General features: G+C 38.0%; 2 protein-coding genes across 3 annotated transcripts in view; one reads left to right on the forward strand and one right to left on the reverse strand.

Annotated features, from left to right (window-relative positions):
• Nucleotides 1-15,733, reverse strand: part of TOMM70 (translocase of outer mitochondrial membrane 70) — a 33,885-nt gene extending 18,152 nt beyond the window's left edge. The window contains exons 1-4 of the mRNA XM_004771934.3: nt 15,134-15,733; nt 4,490-4,663; nt 2,146-2,272; nt 442-551 (exon numbers count right to left, since the gene is read on the reverse strand). Coding sequence (XP_004771991.1) covers nt 442-551; nt 2,146-2,272; nt 4,490-4,663; nt 15,134-15,460 — 738 coding nt within the window. The 5' untranslated portion in view covers nt 15,461-15,733. The remainder of the gene's footprint in view (nt 1-441; nt 552-2,145; nt 2,273-4,489; nt 4,664-15,133) is intronic.
• Nucleotides 15,734-15,756: 23 nt separating this feature from the next.
• Nucleotides 15,757-25,241, forward strand: part of LNP1 (leukemia NUP98 fusion partner 1) — a 35,189-nt gene continuing 25,704 nt past the window's right edge. For both annotated transcript variants that reach the window (XM_004771937.3, XM_004771938.3), the window contains exon 1: nt 15,757-16,148. The gene's annotated coding sequence lies outside the window, so the exon portion shown is untranslated. The remainder of the gene's footprint in view (nt 16,149-25,241) is intronic.

Raw genomic sequence — 25,241 nt, forward strand, 5'->3', positions numbered from 1 at the left:
GGCAAATTTTTCCTCTAAAAGATGAGATAATAAGTATTTTAGGCTTTGCAGGCCATACAGTCTCTGTCACAACTACTCTACTCTGCTGTTAAAGCTTAAAAGCAGCCAAACACAATGTCGGAGTGCTGTTTCCCAGTTAAAACATTACTTATACAAACAGGGGGCAGACTGGATGTGGCCCACAGGCCTTCTTTGGTGACCCCTAATATGGATGAATTTTTTCAGTATCCTCCAGATATATACCATATTGGATATAGCCTACATTTAACATTCTTATTTTGAAAAGATAAGCCACAAAAGCCTGAGATTACAGGAAAAGAAATACAATCCAGATCTAATTTCAGATCTAATTTCATTACTATCACATCCAAGTTTAAGCAGTGTAAATTAAAAATGACCCTTCATAATATATGTTCCCTCTATTGACCATCTCAGATTTACCTTGTATTTTTCTTTGGCTTTCTCTTTTCCAAGAAGTTTAAGAACTTTATCAGCTAACAGCATACTTTGTTGATTTTGGAACCCTTCTAGTATACATACAGCAGTGACATCTAGAAATGATGGAAAAAATGAAAGTATAAAAATATAGCAAAGATGATCAGCAGCATCAAATGGGCACCACGTTACCAGAAAAAGCCAAACCAAATTGATAGCCTGATATAGCTATCAATTTCATTTCCAATAAATTGATTCTGTTTAATACTTTAGTTTTATATACTCTATAATCAAACTCAAAGCTCATAAATTCATTTCACTTCTCTGGTTATTTGCTTTCCTCACCTGTGAAATCCAAGGGACTATACTGCATGGTTTGTGATGTTTCTCACCACTCTCACATTCTACATAGTAAATAAACAAGGAATCCAGGAAGATTCTCTTCTGGCCAGTACCTAAAGGCCAAATCAATGAAATGTGGCTCTCTCATGTCTGATTCTTTTTATAGGCCTCAGAGTTATTCCTTGTGTCCAAAGCCATCTGGCCAAGAGTTCTCAATTAAATCTGCTGCAAAATACCATTTTTATCTGGTTATGCCACAGCTCAAGTTAAAGTTGTTTCAAAGTTAAAAGATCAGTGTTTCTTAAAACTCTCACCCTTTCAAAATACTCACACACTGGCTGTTGCCACTCTTTCTGAACTCAGTTTCTTAAACTTCCAAATCCTCTAAACAAGTCAATCTGCTGTATGTCCCCCGATAACCTGGCTAAGGCCAATGCCAGTGTCTTTTTCCCATCCTCTTCTTTTATCTAAAATCCACTTCACCACCTTCCTACCAATTATTAACTGTTAGTAACTTCAAGGGCTGGCTGAAAACTCAGAATTCTCTTTTCCAAAGCAACTGTCCTTCCACCCACCACCAAAGTACATGACACCACAAAACCCAACTTTTCTAAAACGTTCTTCTTTAAACAACCCTCACTTGGTAATCTAGACTTCACAATTAAATGGCTTTTTCCTTTTAAATAATGTTATTAAAAAATAGTTTTGGCAAAATCTGATTACTGATGCTTTTAAAGTAGTTTAAACTTGCAGAAATCACTTCGGTTAAGCTCCATGTCACCTACAAAAATGTACTTTAAAAGCCAGTGGCCTATATACTCTAACTGAAGTTTTGGAAGCAAATATGGGCAATTAGAGGCCGCAGAATATTTACAGCATTTACTGAGAATGGAAATTCATCTGATGCTTTGTACCAACCACATACTTTCCAATTGGGTATAAAATCATGTTTGAAAATACCAAGAGCAAAAACCAAATGTTTATTTTAAGGATTCATCTCAAAAAGTATTTCACATTTATATAGGATAATCACCAAAAATATGTAGAATCTTAGCAACACTATCACTTACTAAAACCCATTTTCTTATTTCTTATTCATGGAATTACACTGAGGCTCATTATTTGCCCAGTTAAAAATGTATGGGATGTAAACTCCAAATCTTAATACTAATTTAATTCCATAATTGAGAACAAATACTCAAGCACCAGCAATCTCAATTTAAACTAGAAAACAAATTCTCAGTTGGGGAAGAATCTAACTTTTAAATCCAAGTGATTTCTCTACTCACAAGCAGAGTTTCATATAAATTTATCAATGACTACAAAACCTTTAGTAATTTTCATATGTAAACACAAAAATACCCTCACCTTCTAAACATTCCTTCTTATTGTCTAGCTTCTCGTGGGCTTTTGCACGTCTAAAGAGAGCTTTCACATATTTGGGATTAAGTTCAACAGCCTTTGTACAATCCTGTGCCACCTCTTTCCATTTTTGCTGTAATTGAAAGTATTAAAAAAAGTCACACTAAAGGAAGCACTGTTCAAGAGAAATCAGTTTTGGAAACTTAACAGGCTGAGTATTAAGAGTCCTAGAACACACAAAAATATTCCCAACACATAAAAAGAGTTAATATCCACGATATATTACAACAGCTCATATAAATACCTGTAATAAAGAAAAGCAACCTGGTTTTCAAAAATAGGCATAAAACCTACTTAGGCCATCTTTCTACCACCAAATCTACAAACCTACCTGCATCTTTGTGCTCTTATTATCTCCTTCCCTGCTGTTAAAAAAGTGAGGAAGTGCCCCTCTTCATCAAAGGCCACCTCTCCACTTGTGATCCATATTGTCCCCACTCATGGACTTCACCCTGTTCACTGCTTCTCCTTTGCATCTATATAATCTCTAATGAAGCATTCCCATGAGCATAAAAACACTCACTCTAGTATTTTCCATCTTTTAAAAATCCTCCTTTGATTCTGTAATTCCCTACAGCTACTACCCCACTTCTCAGCTCCTCTATATTGCCAAACCTCCAAAGAACAGCCTTTCTACTTGATTTCTGCCTACCTCAATGGGTGCTCCTTCTCAATGTCCTTTGTTAAATTCTCCCCCTCCCCTGAGCTCTACAAGTGGAACATTCACGGCCTCATCTCTCTTCTCTCTCCTAGTTGATTATATCTATTGTCCTGGCATTATATAAAATCTAAATTTAGATGGTTCTCTTTAGACCAAACCACTCTCCTTAAAATAGACATTTCTTAATTTAACTTCTACTTAGCTGTCTAACTCCTTCCGCATTCTGCCATTATTAACATTCCTGCTTTTCATTATCCTTCATGACCAATACAACAACAGCAAGTCGTTGGTCTCCGCTTTCTTTCATGTTTTACCTCGGCTACTACAACAGCAACCTTACTTGGTCTCCCTGTCTCCACTCTTGCCTCCCTATAATATATTCTTGACAGAACACTGAAAGCAATTTTAGAGGATGTTTCTGCCCTACTTAATATCCTTAAGTATTTCCCTTTACACTCAGAACCAAATCCAATCTCCTTACCTTTGCAAGGCTTTATCTCATCTGCCCTCTGCTACCTCTCCAACTGGATCTCTCTATACACCAGATCCCTTACAATTCTTTAATCACATCAAACTCCTTCCTGCCTCAGAGCAATTACACATACGGTTTCCTCTACTTCTAACACTGTCTTCTCTACTGTTTTATGTTCCAACCCCATCTCCAGTCATTCCTCTATTAAAGATCAGGTTAATTCTTTAAAGCATTTATGAAAATGTTGTTTAGCAGTTTGCTGTTTAGCAAAACTTGAGCTCCATGCATAAGTGTTTGCTCTTATAAACCCAGCTTGTACCGCCATAACCTTCCGTAGAGGAGACGGTCCATAAAATTTGGTTGAACAAATAAATGTGCAGAATACAATTGCCCAATAACCACAGAAAAGGACAGTCAATTTTAGCAACATCTTAAGAAGTGTAAATTAAAACAAGAATTTTTCTCCTACCAGAATGGCAAATATTATCAAGACTGAGAATATAAGTTGGTGAGAATGACAGAAAACAAGCATGTTCATATATTACTGTTGGGAGTAGGTACTGATGTTCTTTTTTTATATTTCCATTTCTAGAATTTTATCCTCCCAAAAATATGCAAAAAATACTTATAAGAATATTTACTCAAACTCTGAATGCAATAGGTAAAATAGGAAACAATCCAAATGTTCATCAATAGGAAGATGTACTCAGTACACAACTATACAACAGCTACTATATACAGCATTTCAGAAAGAATGACAAATCTGCATGCTAAGAAAAACTGCACAAGATATAGTGGCAACTGAAAGAATATTTTACAATAATACATGGGTCTCCCCCAACCCCACATATGGAGAGAAAAAGTTGAAATAATAGCCTCAAATTATTGAGAAGGTTGGGGTCACCAGAAACTATAGCTTCCTGTATCATCTAGTTTTATAAAATCTGATATATATAACTTTGGGTTATATTTGTAACCAGCAAAATTAAAATCTATTCTTAAAAAAGCTATGTAATTAAAGGATATGAAAACAAAAAGCCTGTAATTTCAAAACAATTGAAATTGTTCAGAAAACTGATTAGATTTGGCTGGTATTAAATGAAACACTATGCAAATAAAGCAAGCAAAAAGAAGGAAAAAACCCCTAAGATACATACCAACTGTTCAAAGGCAGCAGCTCTGTTCTGATAAAATGTGGAAAGGTCAGCGTTCTTCTCTATAGGGCACAAGCTGATCGCCTCAGTATAGCACTGAATAGCTTGTTCATATTTTCCTGCTTTAAAATATTTGTTGCCTTTGTTCTTGGCTGCTTGGGCTCTATCAAGAGAGTTCTAAAACGAGAGGAAATAACACTTACCAATACACAGGAATACATTCAGATCAGTGATTAAAACAGGGATAAACTGACAGAAGAAAAATGGGGAGATAGAGTGGCTGTTTACAGTGTACACTGCTTCATGTAAGTATCTTCATGGGATAAAGTCTCAGTACTAGGATTACTAAACCAACGGTTTATGTACTATTTTTCATATTACAAGTTTTTATTTTATCTAAATTTTAATTAGTTAACATACAGTGCTATCGGTTTTTGCAGTATAATTCAGTGATTCAACACTTACATAAACACTCAGTGCTCATCACACGTGCCCTCCTTTATACCCATCACGCATTTAGTCCATCACCCCGCCCCGCCAAGGTTCCTCCATCAACCCTCCGTTTGTTCTTTATCGTTAAGAGTCTCTTCTGGCTTGTTTCCCTCTCTCCTTGCTTTCTTTTTCCCCTCCCCATTTGTTCATCTGTGTTCTTTCTGACATTCCACAAGGTTTATGTATTTTTAATTTCAAAAAAATTGCTATAGTACTTTAAATGTAAAGATCTACTTTCCTGCCATTCCTGTCAAGCAAGAGTTGGGATAGCTTATTTTTACCAGTCTAATGGATTCTCAGTAAGGGATGACTTTACTGGTTAGGACACATTTCACAATGTCTGGAGACATTTTTAATTGTCACAACTGCAGGAGGCAGGGATGAATAGCTGCTATTATTAACCTAGTGGGTAGACACCAGGGATAATGCTAAACATTCTGTGATGGCACAGGACAGCCCCCCAACACAAAGAATTTTCAGATCCAAATGTCATTAGTGCCAAGTTCATTGGAAAACTATGATATAAATATTCCAATATTTTGATTTGCATTTTCCTCATTATTAATGAATCTGTAAATCTTTTCGTGTTTATTGACCATATTTATGACCATACTGACCATGACCATTTCTTATTCTGAAAACCATTTATTTATTCATGTGTGCTATTTTTCTTTTAAGCTTACTGTCAACTGTGTAGAACAGATAATAGAAACACTTTGCTATCTTCATTACAAATGTTATCCCAAATCTTTGTTTATCAGCAAATTTTTGGTACTCCCATCTTTGCCTTAGAATCTTTCTGGGGGACCCAACTCACATACTTCATTCATATACAATACGGAAGAGTTGTTAGTTAGCACTGAGGACAGCTGTGAATACCTCAGTCAACACTTGGGAAGCATTCTGGAGACAATTCCAGTTATCTAGTTTCTAGCTACTAAGTCAAAGAGCTTTGTGGCACATCTTTCCCCAAAACTTTATTGTTTGTCAGCATCATCCAACTTTAACAAATATGTGATTATGGAAGAACCTATAGGTCTTCAACAGGTAAGCACTGACAAAAATAAAAGCAAAAGTAACTGCTCTTATAAATAACTTACTAGGAATTATGCTCTTTTTCTCCTTACTCTTGCTTCATTTTTCTTTGTGGCTTTCCCCTCATTTACCTTTTGTTTCCCTTCTCCTTTAGTCTGAGTACAACTATAGTTACTTTTTAGTAGCATCCAAAGACTTCTTAGAAACTGCATTCATCTAAGTTCAGATATATTAATACATTTTTTAAAAGTAGGCTCCACACCCAACATGGGGATTAAATTCATGACCCCTGAGATCAAGAACTACATGCTTTACTGACTGAGCCAGTCAGGCACCTCCTAAGTTCAGAATATTAAACAGTTAGTTTAAGCTGGCTAGTGTCAATAAGGAACATATTTTAAAACTAGGATGTAGGAGGATGAAAAGAACCAAATAAGCCACAAATTAATTAAAAGATGAATATAAAATCTTCCATTTGTCAAAAGCCTTAATCATCCTCCAAAAACTTTGACAGTAAAAATCCTTGGCAGAAAATATCCATAGTAGACAACCAGGAATCTCTTATGTGACCGTGGACTACAGGAGGACAACTATCACGGTGATTGCTAGAAAACTGCATTTGAAACAACCTCAACAGAACTCCCACTCCACTGAGATGCAGAAGTCAGACTGGAGTAGGGCTCGGTCATCTGGAAGGAGCAAGGATCAACTACACCCAAGAGACAAGTGACAGGCATACCTGGGCTGTCTTCCAAGAGACCACACTACTGAGTACTGCAAACATGAGAGAGAGGCTCCCAACTCAAATAGAAACTAGTATTTGAGAAAAGCAGGATAAACAAAGCAAACAAATTTTAGTATCAGGAATAAGAGACTATCACAGTCATTTTAAAAAAGAGGCTGCTTTTGGGGTGCCTAGGTGGCTCAGTCAGTTATGTGTCTGACTCTTGACTTTGGCTTAGGTCATGATCTCAGGGTAGTGAGATCAAGCCCCAAGTTGGGCTCTGTCCTGGGTGTGGAGCCTGCTTAAGATTTTCTTTCTCCTTTGCCCTCTAAAAATTGGAAAACAGAGGCTGCCTTTCCAGAGCACTAATTAGATATCCTAAAAATTTAAAAAGGATTATTGCAATCACCTCAATAGATGGTCTGCGACTGCATATTAGAATGGGCATAACTGAGGAGCAAATTAACAAGTAAAAGGTAAAGCAAAGTATCTGCCAGAATGCAATGAAAACAGAGGACACGGAGGTGAAAAGTTTGGAGGAAAAGTTAAATGACATGGAGTATAAATTCAGATGTTCCAACATCTATCTATCTGGAGTTTAGAAAGGGAGGCACAGAACAGTGTGTTTAAGGAAATACTAGAAAAGTTCCTGGAGCTGAAATGACACATTTTCAGACACATCACAGTGAAATCTCCCAATGAAAGCCTGAAAGTTTTTAGATTGAAAAAACAGACTATCCACAAAGGAAAAAGACCAAACTAGTATTAGAATGTCATAAACATGAGGTACTAAAAAACACGATGAAGTAACAACTTAAAGTTCTGAAGAAAGATTATCCTCAATTTACAATCTTATACCTAGCCAAACTAGCTTTTAAGGTTGAACACAAGAAGAGAAATAGAGGTGGTACAATTTCCTTACCACTAAAAATGAACCCCAAAGTGGGACAAATTACCAATACAAAAAGGAAGGTGGGGATAAAGAAACAAAAAGGCAGCTTACATATAGCAGGATCATTAAATATGTTAATAATAACAATAATGTGAAAAGGTTAAATCTCCATAATAGAAAACTATGTTGCCCATTCATGACCTAAAACAAAGTGACAGGTCAAAAAGAATGTCAAAAAGGTTATGAAGGCAAACACTAAGAAACAGAAGGGAGTATCAGACAAATAACTATTAAAAAGTCTCAGATGGAACACAGGACAGTTATATTGATAAAGGGCACAATCTGCCAAGAACACATCATAATTATAAATCTTTCTGTGCCTAATAAAACTTCAAAATAATGAAACTCAGTTACTTTTGATATTATATATCAAGAAAAACATTCTTCCAATTCCTGGCAAAAAGTTTACAATGTTTCTAAGTCATTTAGAACATGGTTAATACATATCCTTAAACACTAGGGACTGTTTATGTAGAAAATAATGTGGCATATTAAAAACACGTGAGAAGTATATTTGACTACAGTCCTACTGAAGATTTATTTAGTATTTTAAAGAAAGATTTGCAGATTAGATAAAAAACATTTTCCGGAGAGTTAATGACCTTGTTTCATTAGCAGAAATAGCAATGAACTCTTTCCCGTCTACTAGAAGTTTAAGGCTAAATACTACCATACAGAATACCAGAAAAAGCAGTCATAGCAAGGACTGACAAAAGACAGAAAAATGAGTACACAAGGCTTCCTTCTTCTACTTAGGATAGACACTTCTTACTTTTATTCAACATATTCTACATCAACTTAAAACCAATCAAGTGAATCTTTCACTTAGCTATTTTCCTCCACTTAGTCAAATTTTATAATGGCTCCTTTAAAAATTACTAAAAATTCTTCTACTCCAGGGTGCTTGGATGGCTCAGTCATTACAGCATGCGACTCCTGATCTTGGGGTTCTGAGTTCAAGCCCCATAGTGGGGGTAGAGATTACTTTAAAAAAAAAAAAAAAAGAAAAGAAAAAAAGATTCTTTAAACCCTAAGGCCAAGATCAGACTGATTAATTTCCCTTCTTTATTATACTGTTAAAAACAAAACAAAACGAAAACCCCACTGACAACCCCCCAAAACAACAAAACTCCACAAAAACAGAAACAAAACCCAATCCCTATAATGATCTGAATGACACTGTGGAAAAGGATCAAATTACATAGGCAAATCACTAAGTTGCAAATTATCCTCCACTGCTCCTCCACTGCCACCCCAGAAAGCAACCAAACTATATTTTTGGAAAGATTATCTTGGTTAACATCCATATTACCCTAAGCTCACTGCCTGCCCCATTACTTTCTGTCCAACTATTTCCCTTCGTTGATAAAAATGCAGAGAAAGAATGGAATTACAACAGGGACAGTACAGAAAAACTAATTATTTCAGCCTGCTGATAAAATTTAGGACAAAAAGCTGGGTAACATAATGTCAACCTTCTCCTATGTCAGGAACTAGGCCCTATTTTCGTAAGCTTTGAGGTGAAAACCAGGCAGAAATGAAAATATATGCACCAGACAAAAAGCTTATATTAGAAAACACACAACTAATAATTCTTTTTGAGGTATTTTAATTATATCCTACAGGAATCCTTTGTGCTACTTTTCAGTCACTTCCCACCCTCTGCCACCAGTCTACATTTTCGAGTTACAATAGTAACTTTCAGAATTAAAGACTGAAGTGAGGAAATAAGCCCAAAGACAATTAATTTTGAAAGCATATTTTTATAAATGAGAAATGAAGATATGCAGATCTAAAACATAATGGGAACATCTCGAAATGCTAGTATCTTTCATATGGTCCATTTGCATATCTAAAAGCTACTAGGGAGATTTAAAAGACTATAAAGCCATTTACCTTACTGGAAATCACTTTTGCTTTGGATGTTAAACCTTAAAAAGGTTCTAACATTCCATAATATTTTACACTAAAACTCTGTGAAAATGCACCTCTCTGCATTTATTACTAATTATTTTCTAATTGATCTGAAAAAATTTTATTTATTTACTTGTCAAAGAGAGTATAAGCAGGGGGAGCAATGGGCAGAGGGAGAAGCAGATTTCCCGCTGAGCAAGGAGCCCTCTGCAGGACTCCATCCCAAGACCCTGAGATCATGACCTGAGCCGAAGGCAGGTGCTTCACCGACTGAGCCCCACAGGCACCCTGAAAATTCTTTTAACAAGTAAATTGTATCATGTCATTCCTTGCTCAAAACCCTCCAATAACTTTCCACTACTATTACCTACATAAGGACTCTTAAATTTTACTTCAGCCATATAATCAATTTCCATAAATGGGCATAAATTCAAACTCTGTGAATACTGGTAAGAATACAGATGGATTATGAAAAAGATATTTGCATCTGCCCAGTATGTCACATAAAGTATAATTTACAATAGTCTACTAGAAAACTTTGTTTTTTTCCAACCACACTTTAAATTTCATCTCTTCGTATTAATTGCCCAGCAGAGTCAACTCCGTGACTTGATGAGATTCTGCTAAATGAATTCAACAAATATTTGGCACCAAATCTTGTAAGGAATCCTGAAGTCAATGCATTAGGCCAAAATTACTTTTGAATAATCTTTAACAAAGTACTCCACTGGGGATGCCAGGTAGGTGCTATTACTATCCTCATTTTACATATAAAGCAACTGAAGGCTGGAAAGACTAATTTGCCTAAGGGAGGATTCAAATTCAAGCAATCTGACTCCAGGTTGCCTAAACTTTACTTCTGTACTACATGGATCATCCATGTTTTATCAAGAATATCATTAGAATCACACCCAGAATTGCTTTCTGGAACTAAATCAAAGACAACAGATTCAGATATCCTATCTTGCTCGGTACTGACTCTAGGGCAAAAGGTCTTTATATGAAAAGACAAAGAGAGAATCATCAGCAAAATTAGACCTTTTTCTTTAATCCAAGCTATTATAACTGAATTCATTTTAGTTAAAAGCACATTTGACAGAACTCCACTGTACAACAACCAACAGCATAGTCTTTATTCTGAAGAAATACCAGGGGCAGTGTAAGAAACAAACAAGGAGACTGGCAGCTTCTCTACAAAATTACTACTGATTAAAAAAACTGAAATCCCAATTCACATCAGGAAAATGTACATTAGGTGATTAGTATACTGTGTAATAACCAGAAAATTATTAGGTCCAAAGAGCAACTGCATATATATGTATACATACATACATCTAAACTATGTGGGTAAGACACAAGAATTAAAAACAAATAACTCAGGTAATAAATCTAAAAGGAAACAATGAGAAAAGTAGTATGCATGTCTCCTCTCTTCTACAAACACTGCTAGAACTTGTCAAATGGGAGGCAAAACCTAGGAATCTGCCTCACACCTTTTGCAGAGACATATCTGTTCTGGAAAACAATTAATATTTAAAGACAAAAGCGACAGATATTTAAGTATAATACCAGTAAATTTAGTGGAATACAAACTTAGAAAAAAAAAATCAAGGTTTGACAGTCAGTGAAGGTTACTTTACACACACAAGGAATTCAGGAGACCTAAAAGAGTCCTTTAAAACAAGTCCTGCAATGGTAAAATTGACTACATTACAGAAAGATTTCAATGATACACATTTGGCAATAAGAACTTGGTATAAATTTTTAGCATGTATTTATAAAATCACTATATGTGATGATCACATATAGTCACTGTGAAAGGAAATGAACTGGAATCTGTGTATAAGAAAATAAAATGGGTATCCTCATAATTACACATTTATATCCAGTTAAAATATACTTTTGACACTTTAGTTTGATAGTGTTTTTTTTCAATGGTTTCATTCCCTTAAATTTACCAAATTCCAAGAGCATATTTTAAAATTTGAGTTTCAGCTTAAAAGAAGTAGCAATCAACGGTGGAAAACTTAGAGCATGAGCAATGGTCTTTTAAAATACTCTATCAACCAACTGTTACTTTTATATGAATAAAAGCTAGGATAACAAGAAAATACCTGAAATAATAATAAAGTTCTTTCCCATATTATATTTTAAAAATCTACAACCAAGCCCACCTACTAAATCACAGTACAGAGCACTTTACCTAAGAACCCACTTGTAAGAACACAGTTTCTGCAGGATTATGGCTGTAGTTGATCCAAAATCAAGTGATTTATAAAAAGAATGCCTAAATAAGGTTTAAGACTGTTATAGCAACTTCTAGGATTGACTGGTAGAATAAAAATGAAAAGCTGGAGTTCTGAAAAAAATACTCAACTTGTGGGATTATGTGTGTGTACACACACACACACACACACATACACGCATGCATACCTGCAAACAATGAAGCTTCACTGGTAGATTTACTCAACCTCTGCTTTCTACCAAGCCTTGTATTAGGTTCTGAGAAGACAAAAGTGAGAAAGAGCCAGTCCTAGCCTTCACATATTCCATAGAATATGTGAAGCAACTCTAGTACAATGTGGTAAGTGCTATGGAAGGGAACAGTTCAGACTGTTATGTAATCACATAGTGGTATGCCCAGGTAAAGGGTTTCAGAAAAGATTAAAATACCTACATGTTATTTGAAGGATGAGAAGGTAGGTGTATTGGGCAGTGTTCACAGAATATCCAAAGGTGAAAAACATGAGGAAGTGTCAGGGTCCTGGGATTAAGCCCCATATCGGGTTCCCTGGGCAGCAGGAAGCCTGCTTCTCCCTCTCCCACTCCCACTTCCCCTGTCTGCATTCCATCTCTCACTGTGTCTCTGTCAAATAAATAAAATCTTTAAAAAAAAAAAAAAGAGATAAAGTTGAAGAGGTAAGCAGGATCAAGATTATGGAGGGTCCTAAATGATGACGAGTTTGAGCTTTGTTATGGGGAATAACAGAACACCACTTAATGATTTTAAGCATGGGCTGTCAAATTCTGGCAGTGACAAAAAGGATTTAGAAGACAATAAGAAGAGCAGTTATTCAGTTGAGAAGTAATGGCAGTGAAAATATAGTAGTCAGACTTAAGAATTTTCTAGATATTTTCCTGGACTGGATGTGGAAAACATGCAGGGAGCAGAAAGTTAAGATGATATCCAAGTCTCCAGCTTGGGAAACTAGTTAGATGAGGAACACTGATAAGAGATACTCTCAGGAAAAACAGGGGAGTCTGGATGTGAAATATTTGTGAAGTAATGAAGTGAAAATTCCCCTTAAATTTGGGTCTCTTGAGAGGTCTGGGCTATAGACAAGAAATTAGGGAGCTATCAGTATATGAGATAAATAAAACTCCCACAGAGCAGGCAAGCAAGGGCGTGGAAGGTTAAGAATAATTATGATAGAACATGAAGATCAAGAAAAGGAAGGGGCAGAGAAAAGAGCCTGGAAAGGACACCGAGAACAATCAGCAAGGGAGGTATCAAGAAATTTTTTAAAAAACAAAGATAACCAGAATATACTATGTCAGAAGCCACAGGAAAAGTTATGAAAATTAGGAGAAGACAATGCGAAACATCACCAAGGATTAAGTGAGATAAAGACCGAAAGGTGTTCATTGTAGTTAGTTATATAGGAATGTCATTGATCATCCTGATTTTTAAAAAATAACTAGAAGCTTGTTTAAGGGGAGAGAATTACTTTACTTCAAAAAAATGACTGAAACAGAGGTTACTCAGTCTGTGACCCCCTAATTAAAATGTTTAACTACATTTCTCCCTTCCCATTCTAGAGTGCTTAGATTAGTGGTTCCTAACCATTTCATGTGGGTAACTCCTGTGTAACATTAAAAAAACCTGAATACCAGAATATATATTTTATCATCAGATTTAAAAAAAAGATAAAAAAGTTACTATACTCAATGAAGTTTTAAAGAAATGCACATTTCAAAAGAATCCCAAAAAGAAATGCCTAAGACATCTACATCTGTCTGTGTAGCCAGAATATCATTACTTTGTGTGTATGTCACAAAGTTTCATGTATAAAAATTATTTTTATGTTTAGTGATTATAGCACTAAAAGCTTTTGTGTTTCTCATTCATTCACTATTCTTCTGTGATTAAAATTAAACAAATGAAATAGGAAATGATCAGAGAATTTCAGACATATGAAAATGACACACACAAGTGGGAATTCAAAGAATCTCCCGATTAACACTCTCCTTAGCAGCACTCAGAGGCAACAATTTTTAGGGCTGGCAAAGTCATGAGACCTAAAATATTGTAATCTTCTTAGAGTATGCGGATGACACTAGACCAGAGAGATAAAATAACTTCCCCAAGGTAACTATGCTAGAGAGTCCACAACAAAGTGCACATCTCCTAGTTCTCAGAGTCCATGGGATCTTCCAGCATACCATACCGCATCTTTTCTACATTTAAAAAAAAAAAAAAAAAAAAAAAAGGCGGCAATGTTTTACTCTCCCACTACAAAGACTATCTGGCCCTCTCACAGCCTAGCAAAAGCCTAACATATAGTGGGCATTAAACTATGGTAGTTCACTCCCACATCAAAACTTCCTTTAAAGTTTGACTATTTAGTAAAATCATGTCTTTAACCTGAATAATACAACATGGAAATGACTTGCAAATGTATTTGGGAGCTATTTGACCAAAGGTTTCTCTGAACTCTGATTTACTCTGAACTATCACTGTACAATCCCAGAGGCAAATAAAATCTTCCACCCCACCCCATCCCAGTATTGTTAAATGCAGCCAGGCTTATTCCCCACAGCTGTCAGATACCAAAAGGATTTAACAGTCGGTAACAAAACCATGCAAAGCAGTTCGCCAAATACTCTGATGCTTGGCCTAACATCAAAGAATCTTTATCACGCACGTCAGGCTTGAACATGTAAAATTTCAGGTAAAATTAAAAAATGAACTTAACATGCTTCTACCAAAAAAGTTTAAGAATTCGCTCCCACAGATTTAAAAAAAAAAAAAGGCTACTCAACACCACTTCACTCTGCCAACCAACAGTCACTGTATTTACCTATCCCCTACCCTGAGAGACTTCATAAAACAGGGGCGGCTCATTATTAAAAGGTTATTACGGACCAAGTTCTAGGCCTTGGAAACCACAATTCCTATCAACCACAATGTATTAATCGTAAATGGAATCTGGCTCCCTTCACTAGTTCAATACAATCTTCATATTTGCAAAAGTCCCCCGTACCCAAAACGCCAGTGATAAATGCTGTGTCACGAGAAAAAAGACAAGAATTTTTTTTGAAACCAAAAGGATTCTGTCAAAGAAGAACACTAACTTGTGCCCTCGGGCTATCCCAATCCCTACAAAGGCAGCCAGAAATGCGCTTCCCTAAACCCCTGTGCTGCCAGGCAGCTTTCGTCGGATGGGAAGCCCCCTGACCCGCACAACTGGTCAAGGAAAGCCTTCACCCGCTGGGTTCCACCTCCACAGCCCAGGGCTGTTTCTCTCACCATTTCCAGGTGAGCACCGGTGCCCTCGGGATGTCCGCTGCCCGGGGCCGGACTGGCCCTACCCTCTGGGGTCTTCCGTTCGCTGTTACGCTTTAAACCGCCGGCATCACCTCGGCCCCCAGCCTCCCGGCGTCGCCTCTGCCGGCTCCACAGGTACATGGCACCTGCGCCCAGCAGCAGGGGCGCCCCGACTGCTAGCGCCAGCTGCCATCGCGGTAGGCCCCCAGTGCCAGGGCCCGCAGTCGCGCCGCCGCCGCCCACCCCACTCCCGGAGCTAGGCGCAGCCGCCGCGACCACCGCCGCCTCCACAGGCTTAGAGGCAGCCATGACGAGTGTCCGCCGCCGCCGCCTCCCTGCTGGTCGCGGGCGCCTCAGTCACCAGGTAGCGTGCGAAGGAACACCAGAGGGAGGAAAGGAAAGCCGTGGGCTAGCGAGCACGCTAGGCAGCGACAGCGGACGACAGAAAAGGGCCAGAGGTCACCGGAAGCCTAGGGCATGCCGGGCCAGACCCGGCCGTCCCTTTCCTCCTTCTCAACTATGGGGGGGGGGCGGAGTGAAGAGAAGAGGGGGAAATTACTTCCGGGTCAGGGAGAAACAGGGCGGGAGGGGGCGTCGTTAGTGGCCCTTTCTCTTCCCTTTCGGGGCGCTGCTGTTTGTGAGACTAGCTTCTAGGATCTTGGGCTTCCGGTGGTAGCCACTGTCGTTCCCTCCGCCTTCAGAGGGACCTCGTATCTGGGGAAGCGGAGGAGGGACGCACAGAGGGTGGATCTATGGTGCGCAGGCGAGCGGTGCGGAGTCTGCAGCGATCCCAAGAACGGGCGGGAGTAGCGGAAGAGTTGTGAATGTTATTGGTTGGCAGAAATGGTGGGCGGGGCGTAGCCCGAGTAGCCCAGTTTATTGGTGGAATTTGGGCTTCGTTCCCCCATTACCGCCACGTAGGCGCTTCTCAGACCTTTGGGGCCGGTAGTTTGGTTATGAAGTCCTGGAAACCAACGGATTAAAAGGACCGTTAAAGGTGTGTGAAGGAAGAACTCAGCCAGAGCTAGTCCGTTGTATCATCGATTTCCTTATTTCTATCGTGGCCGGACTGTATGTAGTATGGAGGAATTTGAGATTGCTGGGGGCAACGGCAGATGGTAGAAATCAGACAGGGTGGAAACGGGCATTCTAAGTTGGCTTCCGCCAAAACGGCTTGAACAGAGTCCCCGCGGTTCACCGTCTGCACCAGTTACGAAAGCGATGACGTCTGTGTGTTGTTAATGAAGTTCTTGAACTGCGTGGGTAGAAATGCGAAGACCCAGAGTTCCTACCTGCTTGCAGCTTCCCTGTACATATTTGTGCCTTGTGCTGGATTTCTCCTGACATCCCCAGCCCACGTCTCGATCCCTGGAACACCCGCGCCCTCCGCAGTGCTCTGATCCGCCCACCGCCTTGCGAGTTTTGCATTAGCTGTCTTCAGCCTTCTTGCTTCATTCCCAAAACGAAATTTCAATTCATAGCTGTCATATATCGAGTAGCTTTGTCAAGTCCTTTCCCCGTGCTCTGCACCAGACGTCTTAAAATACAAGAATTTCCCTTGCAAGGAATTGTTTGGATTTCATAGTATTTTCAGTAAGAAAAGACTAGTATTAATAGAGAATGAATCCAGAGCTATGGCTCCGCTTATCAAGTATACTGGTCTGCAGCCCCTTATATTAAAAATTTACAAAGGTTCATTTTGCTTTTGGGCGCAACAGGATTTTCAGCATCACAGTAGAACTACATAATGACTGAAAGATAGTTTATTTTAAATAGTTTATTAAAAATAGTTTGTTTAAAATAAAAATTTATTTATTTAAAATAGACATTAAATTAGAATGGCCCAATTCGAAGGTTTCGGTATCGTTGCTTTTTTTCTGCTTCATGTAGGTTCCTATTAGTAAACTGCTTTCATGTAATAGGGTTCCGCAGACTCAAAAGGTGAGCTAAAAATAATAGCAACAGAACTGAGTTGATCAAATAGGGATTGTTGCAGGCAATCGTCTTTTCTTCCTTCCTGATTCCCAGCCCTCAGAGGAAAGTCTTCTGGCCCTTAATGCAATTTCTCCCTTGCTGTTTTAGAATAGAGTTAGGATATTTCTTTACCGCAGTTTCCATTTTTCTGCAGCCTCAAGGGATTGTAGAATGCTAGTAAGTACTATTGGCAGGAACTAAGTCATTTGAAGTTTTAAAAAAAACTTATCAGAATAGATAACGTTGTTATGGTTGCAATCCAAAAGTTACAAAGGGTTTACTGTGAAAAGTCACTGTATCCCTAGCTACCCAGTTCTCCTCTCCAAAGGTGATCAGTGTTAGAATTTTTTGAAACACTTTAATTAATATTTATCTAAAAGGCTGCTTTTATTGGTTTTAAGATTGGCATCAGTAAATGAATTTGTTCTTGTTACTTTTGTGATTTGTTGAACATAACATTTTCATTCCCTAGCCTATTTATCTCTTTTCTCCCATTTTTCCATCATTTCCTTATTGATTATAGTGTAGAACTGAGTAAGAATGTCATTAGTTCTATGACCTTGCTGACCTAAGGCATAAATTTCTGAGCTGTGAAATAGTGAAAACATTCCTCTCACACCTATATGGAAAGATTTAATTAGATAACATTTAATTTCTTTTTAGTATATTGTTTGTTACAAAATAGCATACGTTCATTACTTAGTTTTCTGTTTTTCTTAAATTTAAAGGAGAGAAGTAAAATTATCTCTAAGAAAATTGAAGTTTTGTATGTGTGAGCATAAACATTTTGTTTTTCCTGCTAGATTAACGGAATTCAATAGATTTCTTCACCTCTTCTGTGGTCTATCTTGGGAGTCAGTTGAAATGAGGTAGAACATAATGGACTGGTATGCAAGAGATCTGAGTTCTTATTCTAGATTTTAATACTAACAAGCCATGTGTGTGACTGTGGGCACCAATGTGACCAGTGGATTAGATGATTTCTAAGTCTCCTCCTACCTATGAAATTGTATGATTCTAGCCCCTCAATTGTTTGCTACATGAAAGCCTTTCTTGTTGGTAGAGTTGGTAGATAGCTGCTTGATTGGTGCTCAAGGCTTCCAGTGAGTCCATAAACATACTAAGCACATACATACACAGTTTGATCCCTTTCAATTTTTCCTTAGGTTTCCACTCTGTTTTTCTTCACTGCAAAATACTGAGAAGAATTGTTTATGCCTGTTATCTATACTTAGCATCCAAAATCTCTTATAATCTGGTTTCTAATTTTGTTACTAGTCTAAAAGTACTTTAAAGGTCACTTAATTCATTGTTTTTGACTTTTATTTGATTTTACTGAAGCATTTGGTATCATTGGTCTTTCCCTTCTTAATACATGGTTTTCCCTGGCTTTCAGGAGACTAAGTTCTCCTGGTTCTTCTACTCATTGACCAATTTCCAGATAAATGCTGTCCAATAGTACTTTCTGTGATGTTGGAAGTGTTTTTTTAAGCTGTGATATCCAATATGATTTGTTATCTGTTGATGTCCAATAGCCATGTGTAGCTATTGAGCACTTGGAGATACATCCAGTGTGACTAAATATTTTGTTTTCATTTTAATAGACTTAAATTACTTTGTGTGACTAATGATTACCGTATTAGATAGCACAGCTCCAGATTTTCCTCAAGTATAGTAATCTGAAAGAATTTGTGTTCTTTGTCTGCAATCTCTCCATTAGTAACCAAAGTAGGTCTCATTGCTTCAGGTACCATTTCTCTGAAGATCATCAATATCTAAGTATTTCTTAGTATGATGTATCTGTTCACCTCCTAGCCCTATAATTTCCTACTATTTTCTGAGCAGCTTTGCCTGGATGCCCCATTTTAAAGAATATAACTCATCATCTTCCCTCCTCAGTCTTTCCCTTTGTAAATCCCCTTTTTCTCACAATGTCACTGTTACCTTCCTAGCTTACACTTTTGTGTAAGTGTAAAAGTGTAAGTGAAAGCTTACACTTTTTGGACCTTTCTCTTTTACAACTATACTTACCTAGCACAAGTGAATGTACCAATATATGCATATGTAAACACAAAATCCTCTGTGAAGTCTTACTGATTCACTTGTAATATATATTTTTTTCCTTTTCATGCCCCCTGCCACCTCCCCGTTCAAATACATGAAAACACTTAGAAGTGTGTCTGGCATAGAATAGATGCTGAATAAATAGTTGTTTCTTCTCTTTTTTCTTTTCTCTATTTTCTTTATTTTTTCTGAATGCTGTGTCAGCTTCCCAGCTTCCAGTACCTTTCTTCTATGTGTTATTCTGCACTTAGATACTAGATTACTCTTCCCAATGCATAATCCCAGTTTCATTCTTGAGCTCAAAAACTGTTAGACCCTCGCCACTTCCTATGAGGTTAAATGTCTGGCCATCCCCTTCTTCTATACACTTCTTCTATTTCTGTGGTCCACATTGATAGCACTTGGCAGTGTTTAAAATTATTTAGGGGACCCGTCACAGGATATAAACTCTATGCAGACAGAAACTTTGTTTGTCTTATACTCCCAGAGCCCAGAAGATAGTCCTTGTAATAGTTAATTTCATGTGTTGACTAGGCCACATGTGCCCAGATATTTGGTCAAAAATTGTTCTGCATGTGTCTGTGAGCCTGTTTTTTCGATGAGATGAACATTTGAATCAATAGACTGAGTAAAGCCCAAATCAGTTGAAGGCTTGAAAAGAATAAAAAGGCCCACTTTCCCTCAGTAAGAGCGATGTTCCACAGCTTGACTACCTTGAGCTGGATCATTGGTTTTTTCATGCCTTTGGAATTGTACTAAAGCATTGGCTCTTGGGTCTTGCTTGAGCTTGCCAGCTTTCAGACTGGAATTTGCACCATCAGCTCTCTCAGTTCTCTCTCAACTGCAGATCTTGGGACTTTTCAACCTCTATAATTGCATTAGTCCATTCCTTTATAGTAAATCTTATAAATATGTATGTCTAGTAGTTTCTGGTTTTGCCTCTCTGGAGCATGCTAAGTAATACAGATTTTAGTACTAGGAGTGGAGTGCTGCTACTAGAAGATACCTAAAAATGTGGAAGTGGCTTTGGGCTTGTGATAGGTAGAGGCTGAAAGAGTTTTGAGTTGTGTGCTAGAAAAAGCTGAGGTTTTCATGAAGGAACTGTTGGTAGACATAGAACATTAAAGGCAATTCTGTTGAGGGCACAGAAAGAAAAAATGAGAGATGGAGACAAAGCTTTCATTTTCTTACATAAATATACAATCATGAACAGAATGTTGGTAAAATATGGATATTAAAGGCTATTTCAGTGAAATCTCAGAGGAAATGAGGAAAAGGCTATTGGAAACTGGAGGAAAGTGATTTTTCTCATAAAGTACCAAAGACCTTGGCTGCATTTTGTCCTAGTATCTTGTAGAAGGTAGAACATATGAGTGATGAAATTGGATATTTAAGAGATTTCTAAGCAAAGTATTGAAAGTTCTTCCCATTGCTTATAGTAGAATGGAAGAGGAGGCAGATGAGTTAAAGATGGAACTGTTAGGTGAAAAGGAATGAAAACTTGGAGATTGGAAAATTCTTAGTCTGTCCATATTGCAAAAAACAAGAAAGCTTGTTCTCAAGAGAACACTAATGGTATAGCTGAACAATGATTTGATAGATCTTGATGGAACTCATGGGCTTCATCAGCCATCTCAGCAGAGGCCAGAAATAGAGATAGGATGATACCAGAAGAAGAAACACTGCCAGCTGGGACTAAGGAGAACAACAACAACAAAAATGCAATGGCACTGACTGTATTAAATTTTGAACTTGTTTGGGACCCCTTACCCCTTCTTTCATATTTTTCCCTTTTGGAATGGAAATGTCTATAATTAAGTCTGTCACATCATTGTATTTTAGAAGCAAATAACATGTTTGATTTTATAGGTTCACAGCTGGACAGGAATTTTGCTTCAGGATATATCTCAAGTCTCACCCATACTTGGTTTATATGATATTGAAATGAGACTTTGGACTTTAGATTTTAGAGTAGGTGCTGGAATGAGTTAAGACTTTGGGGGCTGCTGGGATGAAATATACTTGTTTTACGTGTAAGGGCATGAATTTGGGGGAGACTGGGATGTCACTCACTGGACCAAAATCTGTATTAGCCTCTTAGGGCTGCTATAGCCAAATACCACAGACTGTGTGGCTTGAACAATGAAAATTTATTTCTCACAGTTCTGGAAGCTGTGTAGTCCAAGATCAAAGTTCTAGTCAATGTGGTTTCTAGTGAGAGCTCTATTCCTGGCTTGCAGATGGCTGCCTTGTGTCCTCACATGATTTCTCTCCCATTGTGTCTCTGTCTCTGTCTATCTCTCTTTTTGTGGTAACTAGGGGAGAGAGAGAGAGAGCGCTCATGCACACAAGCTCTTTAGTGCATCTTCTTTGAAAGGCACTAATCCCATGAGACCAGGGTCCCACCCTCATGATCTAATTTAACCCTAATTACCTCCCAAAGGCTCTATCTCCAGACACTATCACATTAGGAGCTAGGAATTCAACCTAAGAATTTGGTATTTGTGGGGGAGACACAAACATTCAGTCCAAAGCATATAGTAAGCACACAATAGATATTGTTTTTAAGTAATTGATATTGAAGGGTATCAAAGATGGAAAAAATGACATATAGGATGAGATAGCTAGAATCATCATTTACTTAAAACTGAGTGTCCACTATATTGTGACCTTTCCTTTAAACTCCCCAAATACTTCTCTGGAACTTTCTTAAAACATAGCCCTTTTTACCTTGGTTTACAGAATTATACTTGACCTGCCTCATCTGTTAGACCATAAGCATCCCAAGTCAGAAGCTATGTCCAATACTTATCCTTTTACCTTTTATGGTGCCTAACATAGTGTCTCTAGTAAAGCTATATGTCAGAGCAAAGGGCTGTTTTTTCTTTCTGCATTGGGCCTATACAACAGTATAAATATTTTCCTCACAACTCCCACATTGCCATAAATACTTGTTATCATGTGCCACCCATACTCAGGTCTGAGTCCTTGAGCAGTGAGAATCATGTTCTAGTCGTCTTTGTGCTCCCGTATCTATTGCAAGGCTGGGCACACAATAATTGTTAACTTATTTATCCATGCAACATAATACCTGAAATGTGGTCAGTGCTGAGTAAAGAGTTGATGAAGTGTTTATTGACCAATTCCCTGACTGCTACTTCATTTCCATTCCTGTTGCCAATATTGAACAATCTGGTGCCACCATTGCTGTCCAACACCTACATCAGCTAAGAAACCAACTCGAGTGCTGCCACTGCTGCCACTGCCAGGAATAGTCTGCTTCCATTACCACCATTATCCTATCTACTGGTTTCCAGTCCCAAGCATGCTGTAGTTCGTTACCCCCTGCACCACTGCAGCTTCTTCCCCATTCCATTGGGGTCTGATTGGTTTGTCCTTCATACCCCACTTACGATATATAGTCTGTGCTTCCTCTGAGGCCTCATGCTGTTAATTTTGCCCCAGTTTTTCTCCTGATGGGTTTCTGCCTTGTTCAACTTCCGTCAAAGCATTAGTTGAGTGGGTGGTGCTTCTTTGTTTCTCAGGGGAAATGTCACTTGATGATTCAATCAAGTGGCTGTTCTTTTTGCTGTCAGAAGGAGCCTCTGCATTTATCTTCAGGGAACAATCTACAGTCAACCTAGCTCCTTCTCCTTAGCTGTGACTGATGGCGCATATGTATACTTTAGGCACTCACTTTCCACCTTTCTGCCCACTCAAAGATTTGTAAGATCTATCTCATCAATCCTTATCAACTTAGCTCATTACCACCCACAAGAGTTTATGTCATTTGCAAATGTAGAAATGTTGCCTGGCTTATACTTCTAAAGATATCACATATAGATTATGTGCATTGTGCCCCACACAAGGATGCTGGAGCAAGTGGGGGCTGAGATCCAACCTGTACTTTACTCCTCACAGTCTGGTATCAGGCTATGTCTGCCTAGAGAAAGGTGTTCCATCATCTGAATTGCATGAAGATACTGGTCCATCACTAAATGATGGGCCTGCAGTGGAGTAGCTACCAATAAAGAGTGCCAGTGACTAATTCATTCCTATTGGACTAGGAGTGTTGGTTATGCAGACTTGATCTTAGCATTGATCTAGCACTGAACCTGAAGTCCTCTAGGCTATTCTCCCCTATCTTTACCTTCTGTTGTTTTTCTGAATCAGTGAAAACTAGCCTCAAATCCAACAATGAGGAGGAGACTTAATTTTGTTAAATTATGTAAAAAAGTAAAACCATAAAAAATAGTTTTTGTGCCTAGGTTCCTGTTATTTATTGCTGCTTAACAAACTATCCTAATGACAGTGGCTCAAAGCAACTTAGTGGCTTAAAACAGCTATTTTATTACATCTTAAAGGTTTATTGCTCAGGAATTTTCCCAGGCTCGATTGACTCCTGTCTTGGAGTTTATTCTTCTGGCAAATGGACTGGTCTGGAGAGTTCAGGACAGCTTCACTCAGGGTCTCACACCTTAGTGCAAAGGGCTTGAAGACTAGTCTGATTTGAGACTATACAGGGGGACCACTTCTTGCGGCCTTTCCAGCATGGCAATCAGGGCAGTCAGACTCATGTGACAGCTAAGGGTTCCTAGAGTGTCCCAGGAGCCCTAAGCAGAAGCTGCATAACTTTCTAAAACATCACTCTGACACCTTCTATGGCCCAGGTATGTTACTAAGGCCAGAACAGATTCATGGGGAGGCAAATTAGACTCCAACTCTCAATGAAAGAAGTAGCAAAAAAGTTGCAGTTCTTTTTAATCTACCACTATCTTCCGCTAAGATTTAACCAGTGTCACAGTCTTGCCCTATTTGCCTATGACACAGTTAGAAAAACATTTTTATTATAGAACTTTGATAAAGATAATCTGGAAATCTAAATAAATAATCATACCTAATAGTGAAATGTTAGTACTTTTCTCTTTAAAGCCAAGAATGAGTCAGGCATTCTGGGTTCTGTTATATAGTACTGAAGGTGTTAGCCAAAATAATAAGACAAAAAAGGAAATAAAGGGAGATTGGAGAGAAGGAAGTAACTTTTCATTATTTATAGATAATATGGTTGTCTCCATAGAAAATTTTTTAAAAGCATAATATACTAGAACTAATAATTTAGCAATGCTGCTGGATAAAAGATTAATGCTATTCTCAAATTGGTCCCTTATGTTTTCCAAAGTATTGGCTATTTTGTGGTTCTCGTTCTCCTGTTCTCAGGTCTGGCAGTTGCTTTGTTGTTTTCTTTTCCTCCTTCATGAACAACTATCCCAGGTCTTAGCTGTTGGAAGTTTGTCCCCACACTCTCCACTTGGGAGTGAAGTACATCTTGTCACCAGTATTTGCTGTAGATTTGTCCATGGATATTTTCCTCTACAATTGCTCTATTGGTTTTTATGTGGGGATTCAGAGAGGTTGAAAATCTATGCTATCCTCATTATTGTCTTCCCAGAATACCTCCAGATCAACAGCACTTTAATCTTGTAGCTACTTGTTTAGAGAAGTTTCTTTTTCTTGCTACTAGACATTTTTCTTTTTACCTTTATTATGAAATAATTATAGTTTCATAGGAAGTTGCAAATAAATGCACATGGGGGTCTCATACCTTTCATGCCACTTTTCACATATTGACAATTATAGGACAATATTAAAACCAGGAAATTGAAATTGATACAATCCACAAAATTTATTCAGCTTTCATCAGCTATGCACGCACTTGTTATATGTGGGAGTTACAGTTCTGCACAGTTTTAACATGTGTCATGTAACTACCACTGCAATAAAAATATAGAACTATTCCATCATCCCAACTCCCTCATGTTGAACTTTTATAGCCTAAACCCCCGGCTCCCAATCCTTAACCCTTGGCAATCACTAATCTGTTCTTCATCTCTGTGACTGTTATTTCACGTATGCTATATAAATAAAATTATATAGTATGTATTCTTTTGAGACTAAACTTTTTCACTCAGCATAATTCTCTTAAAAGCAATCTAAATTGTTGTATATATCAAATATGCACATTCATATGTAGGTTTTTGCATGAACATAAGTT

The sequence above is a fragment of the Mustela putorius genome, unplaced genomic scaffold, assembly GCF_011764305.1.
Source record: "Mustela putorius furo isolate JIRA1106 unplaced genomic scaffold, ASM1176430v1.1 tig00003834_pilon_pilon_pilon, whole genome shotgun sequence".
Taxonomy (NCBI): Eukaryota; Metazoa; Chordata; class Mammalia; order Carnivora; family Mustelidae; genus Mustela; species Mustela putorius.